At 34.6% G+C, this 23339-nt stretch overlaps 1 protein-coding gene across 4 annotated transcripts in view; it reads right to left on the reverse strand.

The window, feature by feature from the left end:
- Nucleotides 1-3614: 3614 nt before the first annotated feature.
- The window catches only part of DICER1 (dicer 1, ribonuclease III), a 58373-nt gene continuing 38648 nt past the window's right edge, over nt 3615-23339 (reverse strand). For all 4 annotated transcript variants that reach the window (XM_039356210.1, XM_039356212.1, XM_039356213.1 and 1 more), the window contains 12 exons: nt 22374-22587; nt 21752-21905; nt 20581-20763; nt 19722-19827; nt 19446-19621; nt 17850-18627; nt 16101-16256; nt 11388-12264; nt 10988-11256; nt 9787-9949; nt 9627-9702; nt 3615-8366 (listed from right to left, as the gene is read on the reverse strand). In XM_039356210.1, the coding sequence (XP_039212144.1) occupies nt 8201-8366; nt 9627-9702; nt 9787-9949; nt 10988-11256; nt 11388-12264; nt 16101-16256; nt 17850-18627; nt 19446-19621; nt 19722-19827; nt 20581-20763; nt 21752-21905; nt 22374-22587 (3318 nt within the window). In that variant the 3' untranslated portion in view covers nt 3615-8200. The remainder of the gene's footprint in view (nt 8367-9626; nt 9703-9786; nt 9950-10987; nt 11257-11387; nt 12265-16100; nt 16257-17849; nt 18628-19445; nt 19622-19721; nt 19828-20580; nt 20764-21751; nt 21906-22373; nt 22588-23339) is intronic.

Raw genomic sequence — 23339 nt, forward strand, 5'->3', positions numbered from 1 at the left:
TCTCTGACTTTGGATAAACTTCTCTCTCTCTCTCTCTCTCTCTCTGTGTGTGTGTGTGTGTGTGCGCGCATGTATCTGTGTTACACAAATACTTACCCAAAAATTAAAAACCTCAGATTCAAGGTGTCTTAAGAAACATTGCCAAATGGCAGAACAGGTTGCATGGTGACAACCAAGTGCTATTAGCTAAGATGAATAGTTTGGGTTTCTCTTTGCGATCACACTGGAGCACTTTAAGTGCCTTTTTACAATGGCAGAAGTAGCCTCTATTAGTCAAGGACTTAAATGAACTTTTCTCCTGACTTCTTTCTTTTCCATACAGTAAGGGCTTGCAACTTTTTTTTTTTAAAGAACACTGTACACTTCTGGACCTTTTCGTGATCAAGCCAGGGCAGGAGAGGAATTCATAGTTTGTTGAGTGTTCTATAAGTTTCCTGACAACTTATAGAGCACATTATTTAGACATCTTATGCTTCTAGAGGCTTCCTTCCTGTGATTCTTAAGAGCTAGTCTCTTTGACCTACTTTTCTACCGCTAATGTTCTATATTTTGGAGATGAAAATAGACACATACTGGCAATGCTTTTATTTTCATAACAAGAATTGTTAGCTAACTCTCTACCATCCCCATGTACAAACCTATGATGGCTTTATTTTGACCACTTTTGTCATGTGATTTATTATGCAATTATCTTTCTGCCATTTATTTAAAAGCTGTTTTATTTTTTTTAAGGTCAAAGATGCAGAGGCCTGTAGTTCTCCAGAAACTGTTGAATTACACCTAACAACATCCATCATCTTGGTTGGCTGAGGTTGCTGGGAATTGTTCACCAACATCTGGAGGACTGCAAGTTTTCTAACTTTAGGATAAAGAAAACTTATAAGAGGCTAACAGAGTTGGAAGGACCTTAGAGGTCTTCTAGTTCAACCTTTGCTCAAGCAGGAGACTATACGATTCCAGACAAATGGCTGTCCAATGTCTTCTTAAAACCTCCAGTGATGGAGCATCTACAAATTCTGGAGGCAAACCATTCCAGTGATTAATTGTTCTCACTTAGTTCTAGGTTAGATCTCTTTCATAAATGTAATAATTAACAGATTATCAACAATTCAAAAGGAGTATCTTGATGTCCAGAATAGGAGATTAAGGAAAATGTTTTTTTGTATAGACCTGGGCAGTCCATAAAGAAGCTGAATATGACTCAATAAATGGGACATTCAACTGGTAGAATTTTATTTATCAGGGAAAATCCTATTTTTAAATACCTGACCCTCATGCCCCTGCTTTGCCCTTCTTTCTCTGCTTCCTGGAATACATCTTAATTCACATTATGTTAAGTGTATCTTTTATTTCTTGGCAGTTCCTATGAGAGGAAAAAAAATATCATTTTTATTTAAAGAGTTTATATGGCTGTTCAACTTAATTAGGGTGATTCTGAGAATCTTGCAAGAAAAAGTAATTCAAGATAAAACAATAGGGGACTTGGTTCACTCTCTTCCAATAGGACTCCACTCATCCTGGCCCCAGTGCTTGGAGAATAGTCAAGTCTTTGAAGACTTTCTAAAGACCAACAGGGATGGGATCAACCAAACATTTGAGGTGGTTGGGAGCTCATCCCAAAGAGTAACTAATGCAGAAATGCTTCTTAAGCCCCAACTGTCTCTCTCCAGCCTCTTCTGGCTGCCATCAGCTGATTTTTGCCATTCTGCTGTTGGCCTGGTCTCCGGTAGTGGGTAAGAGTAAAACTTGGGACATACACAACTGGGGGCGGCAGAGCCTTGTCTGCCAAAGGGAGCTCCTGGACCTGGCCAGGGAGCTCATTGGGCCTGGCAAGGGAGAAGGCAGCAGCAGAGCCAGCAGAAGCAGGGTGGTGATGTGGGTGGTAGTTCCCCTGGTAAAGGCCTTGCACAGAGTTGACAGCTGTCTCCTTGGCCCAGGCAACCCGCCCATACCACTGCCTCATCCCCGGCCAGACTCTTGGGCAGAAGCTGTTGCTCTGCTGTGAGCATCCCAGGGCCACACTCTCAATCAGGACAGCCAAGAGCAGAGATGGTGGCCAAGATAGGTAGCTGGGGGATGTTGAAGTGCATGCTACAGTTGAAAATGTGGGTTACCTAACACCCAAATTTTAATCATATGGCCACAGGGGGCACTGCAACAGGTGTACCTTTGAGGACTGATTGCAGCTGTCATTTGTTCAGTGCCACTTTAATTTTAAATGGGCGCTGAATGATCTGTGATAATTACCTGTATGATTCTGTTTATATCTAGAAATACATCCAATTTACAAGATGTGGTAATAAGAATTTTAGCTTTTCTCCATAGATCTCAGTATATTGTTTTACAATAGTGATAATAAAAGTAGCCATTGATGGTACACATATACATTTGTATGTAAAAGGGCAGGTAATAAAGCCTGGCATCTTCTTCAGCCTTCTAATTCATTATATTAAAGATAATTATATACCACTAAGAAAATACCAATAAAAACATTGTATGAATTCAACATCACTTCTTCCTGTAAGCAGTTGAAAGGTTGCATTTTGTGTAAAAAGGAGTCACAAAATCAAGTCATAAATATGTGTCATTAACTAAGCTGTAGTATTTCATCACTCATAATTATATTTAGAATGCCCAGAGTATTCATGAGCTATGATGAATGGAACTGCATTTAATGTCTGTGCATCTTTCTATAAAACATGTACTCCTTTTCTCTTGCATATAAGTTACTCAAATAGTTTTATGTCGTGTTTCAAGTCGCTGGGAGTTCCAGAGTATTCAAGCAAGAACTATTGATACTGAAATGAACCCATAATTGGCAGTAGTTTAACTGCATACAAAAGCTCTGCCATAGCTAAGACTTCAGCGACTGCTAATAAGAAATATAGGGAAGACAGATCCAAAAATGGCTCCAAAACTTTGCACTGTCATTCCTAAATGGAGAGTTGTGATTACAATAGAAAGTATTTTTTTACAAAGATGCTTGAGTTAAATTGAGGACTAACTACTGCTACTGTGGAAAAGGGGTCTTAGTATACTGATTAAGTATACAATTTTCATTGTAGTGAAAGACAGCTCATCTATCACTTTTTTAATCTTTTAGCCAAAAGTGATAATTTTTAGAGATCAAACAGTGTTTCACTGCTACTTAAACAGAAAGGTTTACAAAGAATTATCAACTTGATTACCTTGCTTCCAAATCAAACTATTTATTAGCAGAAAAAGTCTAGGGTAAAATTAGGCTTAGAACTTTGCTAGGTCAGGCCAAAGACTTATCTATTCAGGACTGCAAGTTAGTTTATCTTTATCTTTATAATTCTATTCCTAAAATCTCAGTTCCTGTTAAGGTAGATGAAAGTATCTCATGGAGAAAACTATCTTTGTAAGTGAACTATCTGTCCTGTATTCTCATTATGATTTAGGAAGAAGACTTAGTGCCTGGATAGACAAAAAATTCATATACTATTTATTGTTCAAATGTATGTGTGAAATCAAACTTATTTTTGTATGCTAGGCTCTTGAAGTAAAGGCAGTGTGTTTAATGAACAATAATCCAATTTGAAATACTCATGCAACATATGCTATTGCTGTTAAATATAGAAAAAACGCAAGAATGAACAGAACATAACTTTATTGGGGATAGATTCAGCTACAATTTTACAAAAAAAAAAGTATTAAAGGTAACTGTGATCCATAAGGTGCAGACTGCAAATTCCTGCAGCATGATTACAGTATGAATGAATTACATTTTATGTCCCTTAAGACAGCTGCAGCATGTGATGGGAATCTTTTACTGTCCATAAAATTATATTATTCATTCTACTCAATTTTAACCGTTTTAAAGTCAAACTGTTAACAATTTAAAAGCCTGCAATTTTCAACTTTTTTCCAACTTCTGTTTCTCCATATAACTTCCTTTTGTAGTAAACCAGTTACATGAATGACATCAGTTTAAACAGTCTATAGTTATCCAAATTATAAAACACAAAAAAGTAGAGGGAACCTGTAAGCAGACTTGGAGACAAACAGATATATGTAGAATTATTCTTCAAAGACATTGTGGCTACTGTTTTGTATTCTACACTGACCCCCTGGAGATCTGTTATCAGACTTCTGCTGGTGAATGCTGTTAGGTTTCAGTTGTTTTATAGATGTAAATTATACATGTTTGAATAAAAATTATATAAATATTATCAAATCCTTCCTTACTGAACATGAAATTTGCCATCAATATGATTGATGCAACTCTGATTCAACCTTGTTTTCATTAGTCACATACAACTAATTCTACACTGAAGAATATAGAAGAATAGTGCATGGTTTCAGTATGATCAAATAACTTCCAATTTGAAAAGGCCCTTACTATTAATCTATACCACTTATAGATGTGGATCTATTTAGAGCAGAACAGAACCTATAGTTACACTGAGAAGAACTTTTATAAAAAGTTATCAGATCCTTTCACATCCAAAATGAAGGAGAAATTAAGTGACCATCATGTAGACAAGTGAATTTACATGAAGGGGATTAAATCAAAGTTAAATTTAACATTTAACCGTTTTATCAAAAATAAAAATGTGGTATAAGAAACAAAAAATAAGTCATAAGACAGAGGGAAGCATTTAGCAAGATTCTGTTCGTGCAAAGGTACTCCTCTCAACTTGTTTCTGTTGCAGCCTCCTGTATCCATCAAAATATATACGCCTATGGAGTTGAGAAACTTCCAAAAACTATGGCGTAAAGCATCACCAGCTGCAACTGAAAGAAATCTTATAAAATGCAGGAGCACACACTTGAGGCAGTATCTTCTAATCATACCATGGAAATTTTTCACTAGTCAGTCATTTAAATGAAACAAATATAGTAACATGCCATAGGAAACCAACAGTAAATGGCCTTTTTCATTTGTGCAAGTTAACTGACATACTGCAAACACTCTAGTGGTCTTATTCAAATGCAGTAAACCAAAACAGCAGCAAGCCCCAAACCATAATTTCTGTTTTAAGGGTATTTCTCCTTGAAATGAGGTAAAGCATGGTACCAAGTGCAATGATTATTTGTGCTACATGAACAGGATAGCACAAAACAAAGCCATAATAAAAAATAAAAATGCAGCATAGTTAGGAGGACTGTAAGCAAGACAGTTTAACATATAGGCAAACATTGAAAATACATTTATGCCATTAACCCCTCGGATGTCTACATGACGAATCTGTGTTATACAATTTGAAGACAGGTTTGCAACAGTCCCTTTCATCTCATGCTTGTGGTGCATAAAAAAATATCGGTCCTAATTTTCAAATTTAAAGTTTCAAAAATACCCCAAAATACCCAATTGTATTTTCTAGAAAAGGAAAAACAGTTGTACAAAATCAAAATTTAATGTGTGGGTTTTGTGTTATGTTTGTGCATTCTAATAATTGAACTAAATGGTAGAACAGAGACATTGTGGTACTATACACAGACACGCACAGCAGCAGGACCCAGATTTATAATTGGTCTCTACTCAGTATTTTCAATTACATGGCTATGTTGCATTGTGGAGGCACCGAAAACTTTAGATTAGGGAATCTAATTATCAGACTCTTAAATTGCCATCATATAATGTCCTATTCTTTGAAATTATTGAAGTATGAAATGCGTTTATTGAATATATTTGGATTATATTTTGGGCATGGCATTTTATAAAACCACAAAAGTTTATATATGTGATTGGAATAATACATGTTCTTTTTAAAAAACTGTATGAATATTTTTAAAGGCTAATCTGGTTATCATCAGAGGAAAAAATCATTTTAATAACAATTATTTACTAGTGTTATATTCACTTTGAGCCATTACAGTGAATTTAATAATATTGATTTTAAAATCAGCTTTACTGTTCTATAAAGAGGTCTTATATGTCCCCCTTCACTGAAATGGGAAATATGATGTATGAATATGGATACAACCAACTAAAGAGTCAGTGACTGAGGGGGAATTAAGTCTTGTTTCAATGCCATAGCATATATCCATAATCCAAAATACAGTCTCTTTCTCCCTCTCTCTCTATGTGAAATGGAGAGAGTGCTATGTATATGGCAGGTTTTTAATTATTTTTGAAAAAAAATCAACGGTAACCATTCATGCTGAAATGAAGAACAGACTAGTTTAAAGCTGAAAAGAAAAACTGCTTCTTCATCCGTCTGAAATGTTTGTGCTGTACACATACAAAAACTTGAACTGCATGTACACTTCCGTGCATTTTATTCTCTCACTGAATTGAGCCACACACAAATATTACTTTGATTCATTATTATGAATTTGAACAAGTCACTCAAAATTAAATCCTGAAATTTAACTTATTTTTTTTCTAAGTTATGATTCTATTCTTCACAAAGATAAGCCAGATTTTTTCCTCTTTACAGTTTGAATGAATATGCTTGTGTGGAAAGGGGTGGGGGGGGATGTCTTTAAAAGTGGAGAATAGGATTATCTGTAATTTAGCATTTAAAATAGCGTCAAGAGTAAACCACCATGCTGGAAAACATTAAAAATTTTGCTCAGTTCTCTCAAACTTCAAGCATAATTAATAGGGGTAAAATTGCAGCAAACCTCTATTGATATTGGTGGGAGTGCAAGATGACCCACAGCTTTTTATAAAGGTAAATTAAGAGGTATTATAGTTACAGTGCAAAAATTAAAATTTCAAGCATAATACATACACATAGCACCAAAAACAAACAAAAAACGATGCATGCAAAAAAGGAGAAAAAAGACATAAAAAGAACAAAGAACTGAGGTATTTAAGTGAAGGGTGCCTACAAATGTATAAAGAAATTGAGGCATAGCCTAACAATTTACAATTTCATATCAACTTAAACAACAATAATAAGCTAGTTACTCTACATTAAGGAACCTAAGTCACAGATGTATCAAAAGTATGGCAGTTTCTCTCACACAACAACTTCCATGGCATTTTAACAGCACAACTTTGGTAGGTGAAATATGCATGCAACTCTGAAAAGTACAGTAAGAATTATGTGGAAATTGCTTTTAAAGGTGTAAAGGTGCTCTATTTGTTAAATAGGTATCCAATAAAAAAAACTGCAGCATATTTTAGGTGCGATATGTCAAAAGTTCTTTTTTTTATTTTTTAAAAAAAGCAACAGTTCACACTGTGCTATTATCATTACTAAGTTCCAGTAAACCATGGCAGTAATCCATCAAGAAAATCTCCTGCACAAGCCCCTTGAAATGAAAGGAAGTTCTACAAGAGTAATGGACACTGCTCAGTCTAAACTCTTGGTTTCTTAACCATGTAAATTAAGAAGAAACATTTCCTTTGCAATATCAAATAAACTCTGTACTAATAATTTCCTTTGAAATGTTAAAAATAACCTCACTACGTTATATATGAATACAATTCTATTACTTGCGTAATAAGTTAAGTCACAGCTAAACTAACAAGTACTGTAAATACAGAGACTTATCATTGCAAACTGCATTCTAAAAGTGGAGGGAGTATAATACGTTGTTCCAAAGAGATAAAAAAACTGAAAAGTTTTCTAATTTTGAGGGTGTACGTATTTTTAAGGCAAGAACCTTTAATGCAAGACTATGTGGCATCATTTTAAAATTCTATTGAATGCAAGACATTTCAATTAAAAACCTGTCCCTAACAAATAAGTGCAATAATGATTGGGAATGCCATCTTAATGCAAAGATGACATGGAAAGAACAAGGACAATACTGGCACACTTATTTTTACACCATATTATCCAGCACAGTTTTTATAACTGCTTTGTGACTGGCACTAGTGCACAGATTAAAGGAATTTCAAGATATATCCGTATTTCTAGATAGAAGTAGGGATACAGATATTTATCTCACAAGAGAGATGGCTCCCTGGCCTTTAAGCTAAGCAAAGCAAACCTGTACTGTAGTGGAAAAGTAAACCAAAGGACCTGACAATTGTTTTGAACACTTGCTAAATATTAAAGCACTCTTGTGATTAAACAAAGCAGAAGTGAGGAAAGAAGACAAGATTGTGTTTGCGCAAAAAAACCCTATAACTACAATTAGTTCCAAAATCATGTATACATGTTAATGTTGTTAACTACTTTATTACCAAACTTTAATTGCTGTCTTCAGTTTTTTCCTCTCAACACATATATATTTTAAAATTTCTCTTTATGGTATATTTGTTTTTTAAGATGTCTCAGCTATTCGGAACCTGAGGTTGATTTGCTTTGAGGCTTCGTAGAGCTCTTCTTGCTGCTGCTGATTTGGCAATCCGATAGCTTCTTCCAACACCTTTGAACTTTCCCTTTCCTACAACTTCCACTGTTACTCTAACCTTTCCATCATAAGTTCTTTCGGCAGGACTATATGAATATAAAAAATTAGAACAAAAACAAAAAAAATCAAATTACAATGAAAACAGTAAACATAAAATTAATTCCAAAGAAAAGCAATAGTAACCCTTCAGTATCATTAAATATTCCCTTGAATTGAGCTCAACTCCTGGTAAATACAGACATATTCATGTAGTCTTCTTGGTAATAATGTGTCATTGGTTTGGAGTTGCTATACTTCCACAAGACACCAAAGCCTATGCCCCCCACCCCCTGGTCCATGAATTTTGTTCTCTTATCTAGCACCAATTTGCCTTGACCATTAGTAGATCAGAGCCTTGTGTATAGGTAACATGTAATAAATTTTAGTGCTTTGAACTCAACTTTTGTTCCTGATTACTTGCACATGACAATAACCAAGTATAATCATGGACGTTATATGTAATTGTACATAGTTATACAAATAAACAGGTATTTGAAACAGGAAAAAAGAACTCATATTTACCTACTTTTGAATGAAATCAATTTATACTTAGAAAGATAGAACTAGAGGGTTCTTGGAGGTCAAAGAGTCTAAATCCTGTCCAGGGCAGGAATCCTCAGATCATGCCAAATAAATAGCTATCAAAACTTTACTGCTATATGTCTCCCTTTAACTTTGAGTTTCTTTGGGCTAAACATAACCAGTTCATTTAACTATTGTTCACAAGATTTAGCCTCCAAGTCCTTCACCATCTGTGTTTCTATTTTCTGCACCTTTCAGGTCTTCAGCATCTTTCTTTTATTGTGGCAACCAAAACTAGACAAGAGTATTCCAGGTCCAGGCTGGCTAATACAGCATATAGTAGAATTATCATTTCCTGTGATCTTGACATTATACTTCTGTTGATACAACCAAAGACTGCTGGCCCATCTTTAATCTGCAGTTTACAGCAGACCCAGATCTTTCTCACAAGTACTGCTGAACTAAAAAAAAAACTTATGTTGTACCAAAGCATGTAGCTTTTCCTGACTAAGGGCAGAACCTTACATTTCTCACCACTAAACTGTATTTTGTTGGATAGGTCCCAATGTTCAGGTCTGTTAAGATCTTTCTGAACCTTCAGCCTATCTTCTGTTAATAACCCCCTTCCCCAACTTTGTGTCATCTGAAATTTGATGAGGGTACCTTTTTCATCACTTACATTTTTCTCCATATTATCTTTGACATTTGTGCCATTAAAATTATTACAAAGTCAGAATAAAATTATTATATGGGTTTATATAGATATGTAACATATGAATTCTTACCTAAATTTGGCTGTCTCTGGCTCCATTTCCAATAGCTCTCTTACTGGCGAACGGGGCACATTTGCAGAGAATTTTTCTATGATAAAAATATATAGAAATTTGTAATCCTCCTAATCGAAACAATACACGGAACCTTTTTTTCTGAAAACAATTATATTACCTATTAATGGCCTCATCATTGGATAGTACACTTGCCAAACCATTTCCAGAGACATTTCACTATCCATGTAAATTGCACCAGCAAGGGACTCAAATATATCTCCCATAGCCTTTGGTACTTCTATATCTTCTTCTTTTTCTTCATCTTCTTCAGATCTTCGGAGCTAAAAGTCATCAAAAAGAATTCCCCAATAAAAACCATTGCAAAGTTTATGTTAAAAATACAACCATATTGTATCCTAGTTTGTTTAATTGTGAGTTTTGTGGAAGAAGAGTTTTGGCAGTGGCACTATCAGCATAATCACTAAGAAGTTGCTAGGTGGGATACAACAGATAGGAAGCAACAGCAGTGGGGAAGGGAAGCAATTTTTTTTTAGCAAATTTGCCTTCTTCCCATGGGTAGAATCCAATCAGAGTTGTTCTTCTCCTTATAATGAAAAAGCATCTCAATTTTCTGCTGCCTAGGAAAGTGGAATTCCTATTTTTTTTTTTTTTTTAACAAGGGAAGGGTTATTTGTATGCATATGCATACATCTGAGAGGTGATGCAGCAGTTAGAGTGCAGTACTGCAGGCCACTTTAGCTGACTGTGTTCAGCAGGTCAGCAGTTTAAATCTCACCGGCTCAAGGTTGACTCAGCCTTCCATCCTTCCGGGGTAGGTAAACTGAGGACCCAGATTGTTGGGGGCAATGTAAATATATACATACATTGCTTACTGGTGTACACTGCTTAGAGAGTGCTTGCACTTAAAGCGGTATATAAGTCTCATAAATAAATAAAATAAATAAATTACCTATTTTTCTGATTTGTGGGTTTGTGTATGTATGATTTATTTGAATACATATTCATATAATTTGTAAATATACATTACAAATGACACCTTTGAACTACAGAAGGCTGCCTACTCCATTGTTGCTATTTTTCATGTCCTATGCATGAATCCATATACCGTTAATGCTGGCGTATAAGGCGACTTCCGCAAGCGTTAAAATCGGCGCCAAAGACGGGGGTCGTCTTATACGCCGAGTCGTCTTATACACCGGAAATACTGGTAGTTTCCGGTGTATAAGACGACGTTCTAGGAATGCGACTCGGCGACAAAGACGGGGGTCATCTTATACGCCAGGTCGCCTTGTACGCTGGTATATACGGTATTTTAAATGATACGCAACATAAAAATTACTAGCATTTTTGCTACTAACCTCAGAATCCATTCCTTGCATTTCATTCTTTTCCATTTGGAACTGTACAAAATCATCAATAACATGAAACAGCTCAGGAGAAACAGCTTTGAAATATTTGTGGTAGTCGTATTTTACAGCCAGTGAGGCAAAAATGGTGTTGTTAACAAGAGCTGATCTCAGGTCTGTTAGGACCCCTGGTGAGTGCTGTCGTGGGTCTTCATAAAGGTGCTTAGTTATGAGGTAGTCCAAAATTGCATCTCCCAGAAATTCTAACCGCTGGTAACAATCTTGATAAATAAGGATTGAGAGATTGGAGAGAAATATAAAATGATACAATACAGTTAAGATCTCTTCCAAATGATTTAAATTCCATCTAGTACACAAGCTTAGAGAAAAGGAAATATTTTATGTGACTCACCAGTAATGGTGTTGTAATGATACGAGGCATGAGTAAATGCCTGAAGTAGATAAGCCTTGTTCTTAAAACTGTAGTTAATCTTTTTCTCAAAGTTTTCAAAGCCTGATATAAGGTGATTTAAGGTTGTCTCAGCATCTGGATGATCAAACATACATCTTGGAGGAATCTTTAAACAGCCATATACCAAGTCTTTATAGTGAGAAGTTTCTTGATTAGCTAAAGTGGCAGAAATGCAGTTTACTGAAGAATGCTTCTGTTGGTTATTAAAATGGTCTCTGTAAGAGCAAAGAACATTGTCCCACTCAGTTTTTTTAATAACTGGAAGCACTTTCAGACCCAATGAACAGAGGAAAAGCTGGGCAGCTCTTTCCCCACAGCTGGTCAGATAACATCCCAAAAGGGCTTCTACACAGTCTGCAATGCTTTTGTCAGCAATGCACTGCTCTGTATGCAAATCATATGAGATAGATTGTTTTCCAGCATCAATACCACAGTTTTCTTCTGATGGATTCCAGAAACCTACAACAAAATCATCCTCTTCAACAGCTTTGCTAGGATCTAAGTAGCACATTGCATCCCATGAGCTATAGTCAAAATCATCAAAATCTGATGAAAATTGAACATTAGTCAAAGATGATTTTTTGGGTGCTTTCCATTCATAATTGCTATCAGCAGGTGAAAATGGAGACAGTGATATTTTCTTCACAAATGCTCCAGAACCCATTAACATATTGTCAATAAATTTGATATGCTCCTGATCATATTCCAAAAAGTCATCTTCAAACTCAGTGTCTTCCTTGGGTACTCGCCACATTAAATCATCGTCGTCATCATCATCATAATCATGTTTTCCATTAGACAGTAAGCCCTCTTTTGTCTAATAGTAGAAAAAAAAATAAAAGTTCATGTTAAAAATTTTGCAATAATTTTGTAACTTCATGTAAAATAGCTGTAGATAAAATTTAAATGCATTAAATGTTGTCAATCAATAGAAATATTCTTGGGCAGTGGTTCTGATTCCTCCTAGAAGGTAGAGCTTGGAACAAACATTTCTCCCATATAGTCTTTCATGCATGGTTTACTGTTAAATTCCATAATTTCATCCATGCTTTTAATATTTAAATAAATCTACTGGTAAAATAATCTGGGTATTCTGATTTGGGAATCATTAGGATATAGACAACACTTATTTTTGTCTCATTTCTAATGCCCAACTTTGGAGAAGAAATAAAAACTCTAAACTGATGAGAACTTTAGCTGGATGAAGATAAAGACTAGACTAATTCAGAAAAAAAGTACTATATATCAAAAGGTCTAATTATCGAACTGGACTTGTAAGTTATTTACACTCCCTAAATTCTAAGATGGCAACACTTTCAGACACCATCACAAGATACCAGAAGGAGATGTGGGTACAAAATAAATAAATAAAAATGGTTAAAATTATTTGAGATTTCTATCATCTCATGCAAAAACACTTTTCATCAGATTTTGGTAACTCAAATGTTTTAAGAGTTAATTAAGTAGTTTCAGTATGCTTTAATATCTACAGACACAAAAAGAGCAGAGTTTATATGTTTTAGCCTCTAGTCCCCTAATCATCTTTGTTGCTCTTCTCTGCACTCTTGAGTCTCAACATCTTTTTTAGATTGTGGTGACCAAAACTGGATGCAGTATTCCAAGTGTGGCCTTACCAAGGCATCGTAAAGTGGTATTAACACTTCATGTTTTTGCTCGGCTATATTTTTCATTCTATGACTGATGCCTAACAGAAATTGAAATTACCTCCAAAAGAAACCAACTGCCATGTAAATAAAGGAAACTTTGTATATCATCCAAGATAAAAAGGGGGGAATTTAAATAGAGGATATAACATACATTTTTCTTTTCCTAACTAGCTTTGAAAAGACTTAGCTTGCAATCCAGTACTACCCTGTACCAGTTAAGACCTTATCTGCTCAGCTGGAGGCTCTATTGATGCATCTATGAATACAACTCTGTACCTACAGTACTCCACTGTCATTTTTCAACCACAAATTTATGCAATGAAAACTTCTGAGAAAGCTGAAAACTTACAACTGTTAAGAAAACTTCTAAAAACCCTTGAATACAACCTCACAGAAGAAATGATTTTTTACTCCTTCCAAAATTATTACCAAAAACCTTGCCATGTACTAAATACAATAAATAACCAGAAACCTAAAAGTGCATGATTTTGCACATTTACATTGTTCATATTAAGGCATTTACTCGGTTTAAAGAGTTCTGGACTTTTTTACTTTTTAGTCAACTTAAATAATTAGGCATGAGAAACTTTGTCTTTTAAGTTCACTTAACATTAATTCCTTTTTTAAAAAAATGGTCACATTATAGATTTTGGGGTATTCTGCTGCTTTCAAAATTTAACCACTTCCCATCTTTTTGTAATATTTAAAGCAATACTTTAAATATTTTATGGTACAATAATATTACATTGTAATATTTTCACTGTGCCCTCTGGTGGTTTTATACTCAAAGTATGAATTTCATAAAATGGATAAAGACAAAAAAAATCTTTTTAATCAATCTCATCCCTTTTTAAGTGAACAAATACCAATTATAAACCTAAAAGACCACTGTGGACTTCTGTTGTAATTATTGCATATAAATTCAAGTGCATTTGGTTTTATTCCACCCAAAAGTTTGGCAATAAAGCATTTTGGCAAACAATATTCTTTATTATACCGTAAAGTAATTCATAGTAATATAAGAATCCAGAACTTGATCTAAAATAATCTGCATTGAAGAGCTATAAATAAGCATTTTAAGATTCCATTACATTTATTTTTGCAACAAATATTCTGATAAAGCAGGGCAAATATTAGTTCAAAGTTGTGATTTCAGGAATTCAGATTCTATAAAATAACCTGTGGTTAAACAGTAAATTATCAGAAAACTTTGTCAAGATCTGGTTCTATTCTGAAATAGTAAAAACAGAATCCTTATTACAATAACACTGAAATACTTTTCTTAAATTACAGCTTCAGCTGTAAACTCGGGAATTTGGGACTGGATATTGAAGAACTCTAGGGCTAAAAGGACATCTGATTCCAATATTATCAAATCTATTAATTTTCCTTGCTATGCATTTGGATGTCCCATAACAAAGGAACTACTGCATGTAAAATTTGCATGAATACAGAATGAAATAGATCTCCAAGAAAAAGCATTTTGTCACAAAACAAAAGAAAAAGATACTGAGAAGAACTAAAAATTGGTGTGATAAAAGCCAACCTGCATTTCTTATGCTAACTCTGACCCTTGTTTCTTGGGACACTTTGTGAAACTGAAGAGCCAGGAAAGATAAAATAAGGAGTCATAAATTCCTTTTTACATGTTTATATAGACAGACTAACACAAAAATTGTTATATAAAGCAGTGCACTGATATCGAGAATATGATTTTTATATGTATAAATCCATCTTGGAAATGACTGAATGAAAACACATACACAAAAAATAATGATTAAGAAGTCTGACATAATTCAGAAGATGATATTACTTTAGGTTATCTGCTCGTAAATATATTTGAAACATTATAGATGAACAATTAAATATAATGGTTAGGAAAAAAAATAAATTATGCTGAAGATATTTAAGCTATTTGAAACAAACTGCTCAGATTCTTTTAATTTGCATATGGTTCAGACAGACCTATGTGTGTTTTTTTCTTCGGCCACTGATAAAGCAAATTTGATTGTGTGAATATTGTGCCATGTTAAACTAGCTCTGCAACATTGAAAACTATTTTGTTCTATAGCCTGTAGTATTTCTTTGAAATATACTTTTATTCATTTACAATCTCAAAAACAGAATATGTCCTCAAGGAAGTTTGTATTTAACACAAAATGAAATAAACAAAAATCTCTGTGTGCCCAATAACTCTTTGGCTAATAGTTGAAAGCTGGGGATGTAAATAATTTTTTCATAATGTTTTTTGAGATTAATACATTAATAAACATTATTTATCATAATTTATCTATAAGATGGGGTGGATAGGGAGGAGATAAAGTTCCAGGATTGGTTTCAGCTATAATTGGCAAGTTTAAAAGATCAGGAACTTAGGTGCTGTGTTGTTTACAGGATTTTTCTAAATGGGAGCCTTATCTTAGAATAAGATTCATATTCTTTCAGGTAAATAAGATTTTAACACATTATAATTCTTGCATAAAACAAATATTTGAAAATACTAATATGCATTCAAGTTGAGTTATCTGCATTTTCATATAGTGTCACAGAGAAATTAGTGGTCTTGAGAAGAGGAGGCTCTTAATTGCTATTTTGTGTCTGATTTCAACTCTTCTTCAAAAAGAGAACCACATTATGACTTTCAGTAAAAACTAAATAGGTGCAGTTTACACACCTTTAATATTGAATTATTCATTCCTTTACGCTTACAGGTAGAGGGAGAAAAAACCTTATCTTTTCAAAACAAGGCAAAGGAATTTTTTCCCCCACAAGTATTTTTGCTTATTTCCATTTTATTATTTAATACATTTTTTTTCAGAAGTCTTCCAATATAATGTTTCATCCTACTTTTATTACAGAGGCTGTTTTAAGAGAAATAAAAAAGTAATAGGCAATATTTTATGGAAGACTGATTATGTCAGGGCCTCTTGTTTCGCTCATAATGACACATTTGTAACTGAGACATGTAATATTTCAAAAGACTTACCATTTCATCTTTTCCCCATTTGTCTGCATTACTCTTGTCTTGGTTTACTATGTAACCAGGAGGAAGCCAGTTCACAGGAGGATCAAATATAGACACTACCATGCGACTAGGAAGCCCTTTCTTTTTTCCAAGACGATACAGGTTACAATTGCTGACCTTTAAGGGAAAAAAGTTCACTATAAACAAAATATTCAAAAATTCAAAACATGTATTTACAGGGTTGATAGTGAAATCTGCCTCTATTAAATTTATAACTTTTGGAAACACAGCTGAAATCCATCAGATAAGCTCAGTACAGGCAGCCTTCACTTAGGAGCCCTAATTAGGACTGGAATTTCTGTGGCTAAATGAAGCAATTGTTAGATGAAACATCACATGACCACAACACTTAGCAACAGTAGTTCTGGTAGTCTCAATTGCAGTTGTTAGAACCACAACATCATTAGGTAAGGATCATGTGCTTCTCTTGCTGTGTAAACTCCCAGCTTTGTCCTGCTGCCTCCTCCCCAACTGGGTCCAGCAAGCTCCCTCCAGCATATGAGGCTCTGCCATCCTGCTATGCTTGGCTCTGCCATCCTGCTATGCTTACCTCTACTTCAATTCCTCCCACCCATCAATCTTCCCAACTCTGCCCTTTTGACCAACTCTGTCACTGCAGCCTACCCTGCTGATCTTCACCATCACCATCTTCTTCCTCCTGCTGAGGCATACCTGGCTGATACAGGCGCTAGTCATTCAAAATGCCTTCACATGGCCTTGCAAAGCTTCATGTCTCTTTAATATCTCACAACACCTCTGTGACACCTCCCTAAGTCTGTGTGCGCCTCATTAGGAGTGGGAGGCAGAACAGGACCAGAGTCAACTGAGGCGGCAGGAGTGGCAGACTGCAGTGATTTAAGGGGCAGAGATTGGGGGGAGATAGGTAGGTGGGAGGAATTGGACTGCACACTGAAGTTGCACATACTGGCAGGCTGCCAAGCATCCTAATTTTGATCATGTGACCATGGGGGCACTGCAACAGATGTAACTCCACGGACCAGTTGTAACTACCATTTATTTAGCACCACCATAGCTTTGTTGTAACTTTGGTCACTGAACTAATGGTCATCCAGTGAGGACTACCTGTAAATTATAATACCGTTGTTTCTAAAGTGACAAAAAGGTAAATAAAGTTGCTCTTCAGTTACCTCAAATTATGTCTGCAAGCACATACAGCGCACAGAGTACAGACAAAAGTCAACATCGGTAATCCTCACATGCTGATCACAGTTGGGATTGGCAACTCCATCACTAAGTGATGTGGGCATTAAGTGAAACTTCACATGATTGCCCTAGAATTATATACCATGCTTACTGTGATTATTAAACAAATCACTATAGTTTGTTAAGTGCAACATCATGTGACTGTGACTTGCAACTTCCTGCCAGCTTGCTCATTGACACTGATTGTCAGAAGCAGCTGTGAAGATCGCAGATGACGATCCCATGACAGTAAGATTTTGTGACTAGCACAATGCATGCTGGTAAGAAAGCAACCGAATCACAATCATGCAATCAAAGAACACTGTAATGGTCACAAGTTCGAGGACTGGTTGTAAGTCTATTTTTTCAGCACTGTTCTAACTTTCAGTGGTCAATGAACAAGGCAGCTGGTAGTACATACTCCAACACTGTTACATGTCACTGGATTTGCTAGTTTGTACACAAACCCAAACTCACAGAGTTGAAAATCATGGACACACTACTCACTTTTTTGCTTCTCATATATGACAGGCGCCCCTCATGAGCATCAGGGTAAGTGCAAAACAAGTATGTAGTGATGGCGTGTTTTAAAAATGAATCACCAAGCATTTCAAGCCGTTCCAGATTAAATCCATCACTAGCATTTGAAAGAGTCAATGCCTGAAGAATGAGACCAGGGTTTGGGCCAAGGGTTTTTGAGGAATAACCACCGGAAGAGCTTGTTACAGAATCCATGCTTTCTTCTGAAGGCTTGCAACCTTCTGAAGTACTGGTGGCCATTGCCATTTTGGAACAATCATCTGAGGTAGATCTGTTAGCATTTCCATCAAGGTATTTATTACTCAGAGTACATTCATTGCTGAACTTGAGCTGGTTCTCATTGTTGTATAAATTTTGTTTAGGATACGAGGTAGTTGATTGTACAGGTATTTCTTGCCTGCAGTAATTTAGCTGATTTTCTTGGCAAACGTCTCTGTTAGGTATGTCACAATTGCCATTGGCAAGTTTTTTATTGTAAGAAACACCATTAGTTGTTGCCCGTTCTACTGAGACATCCTTTTGGAGTTTGCTAGGTGACTCTATCAATGCTCTGTAGTTCACAGACATTTGGTCATGCTTATCTGTGGAGGAGGTTTTAATAGCACCTTGATGTGCAGCATTTTCAGGGACTATAATTGCACTGTGCTTACAATAATTTTCATTCTCTTCTAGAGAGGAATTAGAAGCAGAGATGAAGGATTTGCTGTCAATAGATTTTTTCCATCCAAAGTCCAGGTTAGGGTATCTGAAAAATAAATTATGTAATTAAATTGATACAAGTAAGAAGGCTTAGTCTATAATGCTGATACTTGATTTTCAATATATCTCTCTCCAATGGCACTATAACTATATTGCTTTGTAAACTGCTTTTAGACCTCATAAAATCCAAATCAATTAACAACTGTTGGTGATAAAATTAAAAGATGGGAGTCCTGCTATTCACTGAATTCTGGATGTTGTCTATAATATTAGCAGCAACTATAAACTTGAGAACAAAATGGACTGATTTCAAAAAGTAATAAACAAGGAAGATTCTAGCATTGTCCTGTAACATTTATTTAAGTATAACTTTAAAATCTCAAAGGTGCTTTTTCACGAGGCAACTGGGCTTTCTTGTTTTTCTCTGAAGACGTTTTGCTTCTCATCCAAGAAGTTTCTTCAGTTCTGACTCCCCACTATCCAGTCAGAGCTGAAGAAGCTTCTTGGATGAGAAGTGAAATGTGTTCAAAGAAAAACAAGAAAGTCCAGTTGCCTTGTGAAAATGCACCTTTGGCATAACTATGACCTGGATGACTGAGAATTTCCATAGATATAAAAGTTAGTACTCTGAAAAGTTACCTATTTTCTCATCCAATTTAACATGGGCAAGTAAATCATTAGATTTCATTTTAGATCTTGGAAAATATACTAGTAAAATGTAAACATCTCTTTTCTATAAGCTGAAAAACACGAAGTTCTGATGAGGCATTTATGGATCCATCGAGAAACTATTTGAAAACATGTTAAATTGGCCTAACTCCAGACTAATGTTCCAACATAGTTAAACTGTAATATATTTAATACCTGAAATCTATAGGAAGTGACTTAACTCCTACACCAGCATCAATAGCTGTTTGAGATCTGAGTTCCTCGGCTGTCAAAAGGCAGTGAAGACGATAAAGGATGCTAGGGAGACAAACTGCTTTTCTCCACAGTGATGCTGGAATAGGATGTATAGCACAGAGTTCAGGAACAAGGATCTTTAATAGAAAATAAGACAAAACTTCATTTTAAAATCTTACAAATTTTAGATTAGCAAGATGCTACTGAGCCCTCTAAAATAGAAAATATACTAATTACCTGCTTATTTTGAAGACTTTCCCACTTGGCTTTCCGTTTCTCTGCACTGCTTAATGGAAGAGCTTTCCCCTTCTGATTCAAATGCCGAGGCGTCAAAAGATTAAGTCTAGAACAAAATGAATAGGCATCTTTAGAAGGCTTACTATAATCATTCAAATTCCATTTTGAAAGATGGAAAGAAGAAAAAAAAGTTTTAAGATTTAATAGTAGGGATGTGATTTGTCCCTTATAGACATTTTTGCTTCTTTTGAAATTTGTTCATGTTTATCATAAGCTAAAAAAAATCTAGCCATATAATTGATTAATTCTTTCTTTTTCTGAGTCACTTATTTGCACATCAATTCTACCAAGGAGGAGATGAGAAAAAGTAAACAGAAGAACCATCTTATTTAGGTAGGGAAACCTTATTGCAGCCTCCTTTGATTTTACCTACCTTTAATTTTATTTTAATATTTTCTGCTTATTGTGCTCCCTCCCAAAAAAAAGTACAAACATGTTTCTGTTTAGAAACTATGAAGGAAGGGGAGAACAGCCCCTCCCCAATAAACTTTGTTTTTAAACTTTTCTGATAGAATAGGTTTGATATAAGAACAACCTATAATTGTTCCATGATGTAGAGGTAAAAGGCCTTTGGGAGAAGGAATGTCTCTTTCTCTCTCTTCACTTATACAGCAGATCTGAAAAATCCTCAAGAAAATGCATTGGTCCAGGATTGTCCCCTGAACACATTCTTCTTCTTCTTTTTTTTTTAAAGTAACATTAAATGTGTCTAAAATCACCATATATATGGAAACTTGGTGCCATATGTTTATAAATCATCACAAGGAAAAAATATGTAAATTCTGATAGCTGACTTTACCTTGAAGATGTGTGGTCCACATCCAGCAATGGCTGGTTGAGATTGGTCAGGTCAAGGTTGTACTTTGTTTTATAATATTCAGCAAATGTTTCATATTCTGGTGAAGGAAATTTGCTCAGTGGTGTAAGATCTGTGTACACATCAGCAACATAGAATCGATGAGGCTGGTCAAAATTTCGATACCTGGATAGAAACAGGTATTTAGATGCCAATACCAAACACTGTGCCAAATAAATTTTCTACCATTTCCAGATGTTGGATTTAACTACAAACCAGTCTAAAATAAAATTTAAATTTATTTTCAAAATAATTACTGACCAAAAACAATGAGCTACGTATCCCAGTAAGATTTTCCACAAGATGTTGATATTCCAGATATCAAAATACTATACAAATCCTCTTCCCTTCAATAGGTAAATATATTCTTTAGAACAAAATTAACTGAACGGTTATTTTGAACTTGGCTATTGAACCTTTACTGAAATGAGGAGGAAAATTTTCCAAGGAAAAAGCTAGCATTCTAGATTTAAGCAAATAAATGTAAAACAATACATTTTATTACTATTCCATTTTTAATTCATAAATTCCATAGTTTTTTATAAGTTATACTTAAAATATTTCATGTTTTATTATATTTGTTTCCATTACAGTTTCATATCTATATTAACACAGCTGTAAACAAATTTCTTTGTTGTGTCAAAAATTCTGAAGAATATTTTGTATTTATCTGTGATCAAATTTCTTTTCCCTTTTAGTAACGCCACATCCAGTATTAGGAAGCCTAATGGGTAGCTGTATGCAAAGTATTTTCATTTTCAATTGTCTCAAGTTTGAAATGTTCTCATCTTAAAACAACTCTCTTCTGAGTTTGAAACAAGATATTTCCATTTTAAGCATGAATTAGTTTAGTTTGAAACATTTTGCATATCACTCCTGATGGACACTTCTTCACACTATTAGGATGAACAAGTGTTTTAATACTCTATTACTTGGGATCACTTTTTTTTTACTTTGCCATTTAATCTTTTCAAGAAATCTAGAATACAACTCCTTTAAGCCAGATTTGATCACTATAGGATATTCTAATGTTTGCATTAAACTGTTAAAACCTGAAAAAATACTACTTTTAAATATATAAAGATATTTGTTTCAATTTTCAAAAAATACTCACCTTGGAATGATAACTGCATCCTGATAATCCTCTAATTTAAAAATGAATGGTGTTTCTTTTGTATATTGTGTACTGGGAATGCCTGTACGAGCTTCCGATTTCTCAATATTTTCCATAAATTTAAAATCAATGTCCAAAGTGCTGGAGCCATCAACTTAAAAACAAAAGATTTTATTTAAATTTCAAAACTAAAAATATTTTCAGATTCTTAGCACATATTTTTAAATGGTAGATAACTCCCAAGAATTTTTGTCAAAATCAATTTCATAATATTACAGGGCTTTTGGTGGTAATCAATATTTCAGAACAGAAGTCAACCTGAAATACTGTTCTAAGGACTGATGTTTATAAACTATAGTACTTTTCAAACATCTGCTTTTACAAGTAATATTCAAAATCTGAAACAACTAAAAGACACAATCTCTTTATTTGTTAAATTTTTATGGTTGTGTTGCAAATCAGTTTTATTTTCTGCAAAATGCTTGTTGAAGGATATTAAACAATATGAAGGATTAAATAATTCCTGTACATGTGGGAAGAATTTGTGTATACAAATGGCCACTTAAATATGCCATCAACTGTATGTAACTTTAATTAATAAATAAGCCAGCACTCTTCTCACCAACATTAAGAGGTAGAACACAATAGGCTGAATCAGCATCAGTGGGTCTGAATTCTAGTGCAGGTTTTTCAAGTCGAAGAATGTGAGAGAATATATATTGGTGAAGTCGTGTGATTAACTCAAGCATTTGTAACGACAAAGTGAAACTTGATTTCTTTAACTCAATAGATATGGTCACTTCTCCTGAGCGGGTATATACAGGAAAATGAGGAATCTAGATAAACAAACAAACGAACCAAAGTAAATATGATTACAAGAAAGCATTGACTAAAATTTATGTCCCTTGTTAATAACCAATCTACATCTAATATTCAAACTAGCATAAAGGTGTATATCTTTTTAGACATTCAATTCTAGATTGCACACACAGAAAGAAACCCATGTTAATGTCAGGTTAAAACTGAAAACTGTCAGGAAAATGTAATAGATTCATTCAAGAATCACAAATGGTTGCCACACAGGAGCTAATATTATAATTCAAATATTTATGCAAATACAAGTTCATGTGAGTTTTTATATAGTTTTCTTGTAAGAATATATATCACAATTTCTTAAATACTATCTTTATATTTTTGTTTTTCTTGTGCAACGTTACTATTTATAAGATGCTATCTTAGAAAGGCACTTGTTGATGCAAACCAGGATTAAGGAGAACATGTGGTTTGTACATAATTAAGCATAAATATGTATTAGTATTATTTATAGCCCATTCAAATTCTAGTCTATCCTGGGAGGGAATACAAGGACAACAATGTAAAAACCAAAGAAGCCATCAATTTTATTATCATAGGTGCCCAAATAAACTAAGGGTTGAAAGCACGTTCAGTATTATTTCAGTATTGCTGAAATAAAAGAAATGCTGGTGTCACATAAACCTCCTGGGCAAGAGAACTCCCTATTAAAGTTTAATGAGAATGTTCGCCGCCAATCTTGTCACCCTATTTTTTTTACCAGCTGTAGTTTCTC

This window comes from Crotalus tigris, unplaced genomic scaffold (assembly GCF_016545835.1).
Source record: "Crotalus tigris isolate CLP2741 ecotype Arizona unplaced genomic scaffold, ASM1654583v1 scf7180000018806.1695572, whole genome shotgun sequence".
Lineage (NCBI taxonomy): Eukaryota > Metazoa > Chordata > Lepidosauria > Squamata > Viperidae > Crotalus > Crotalus tigris.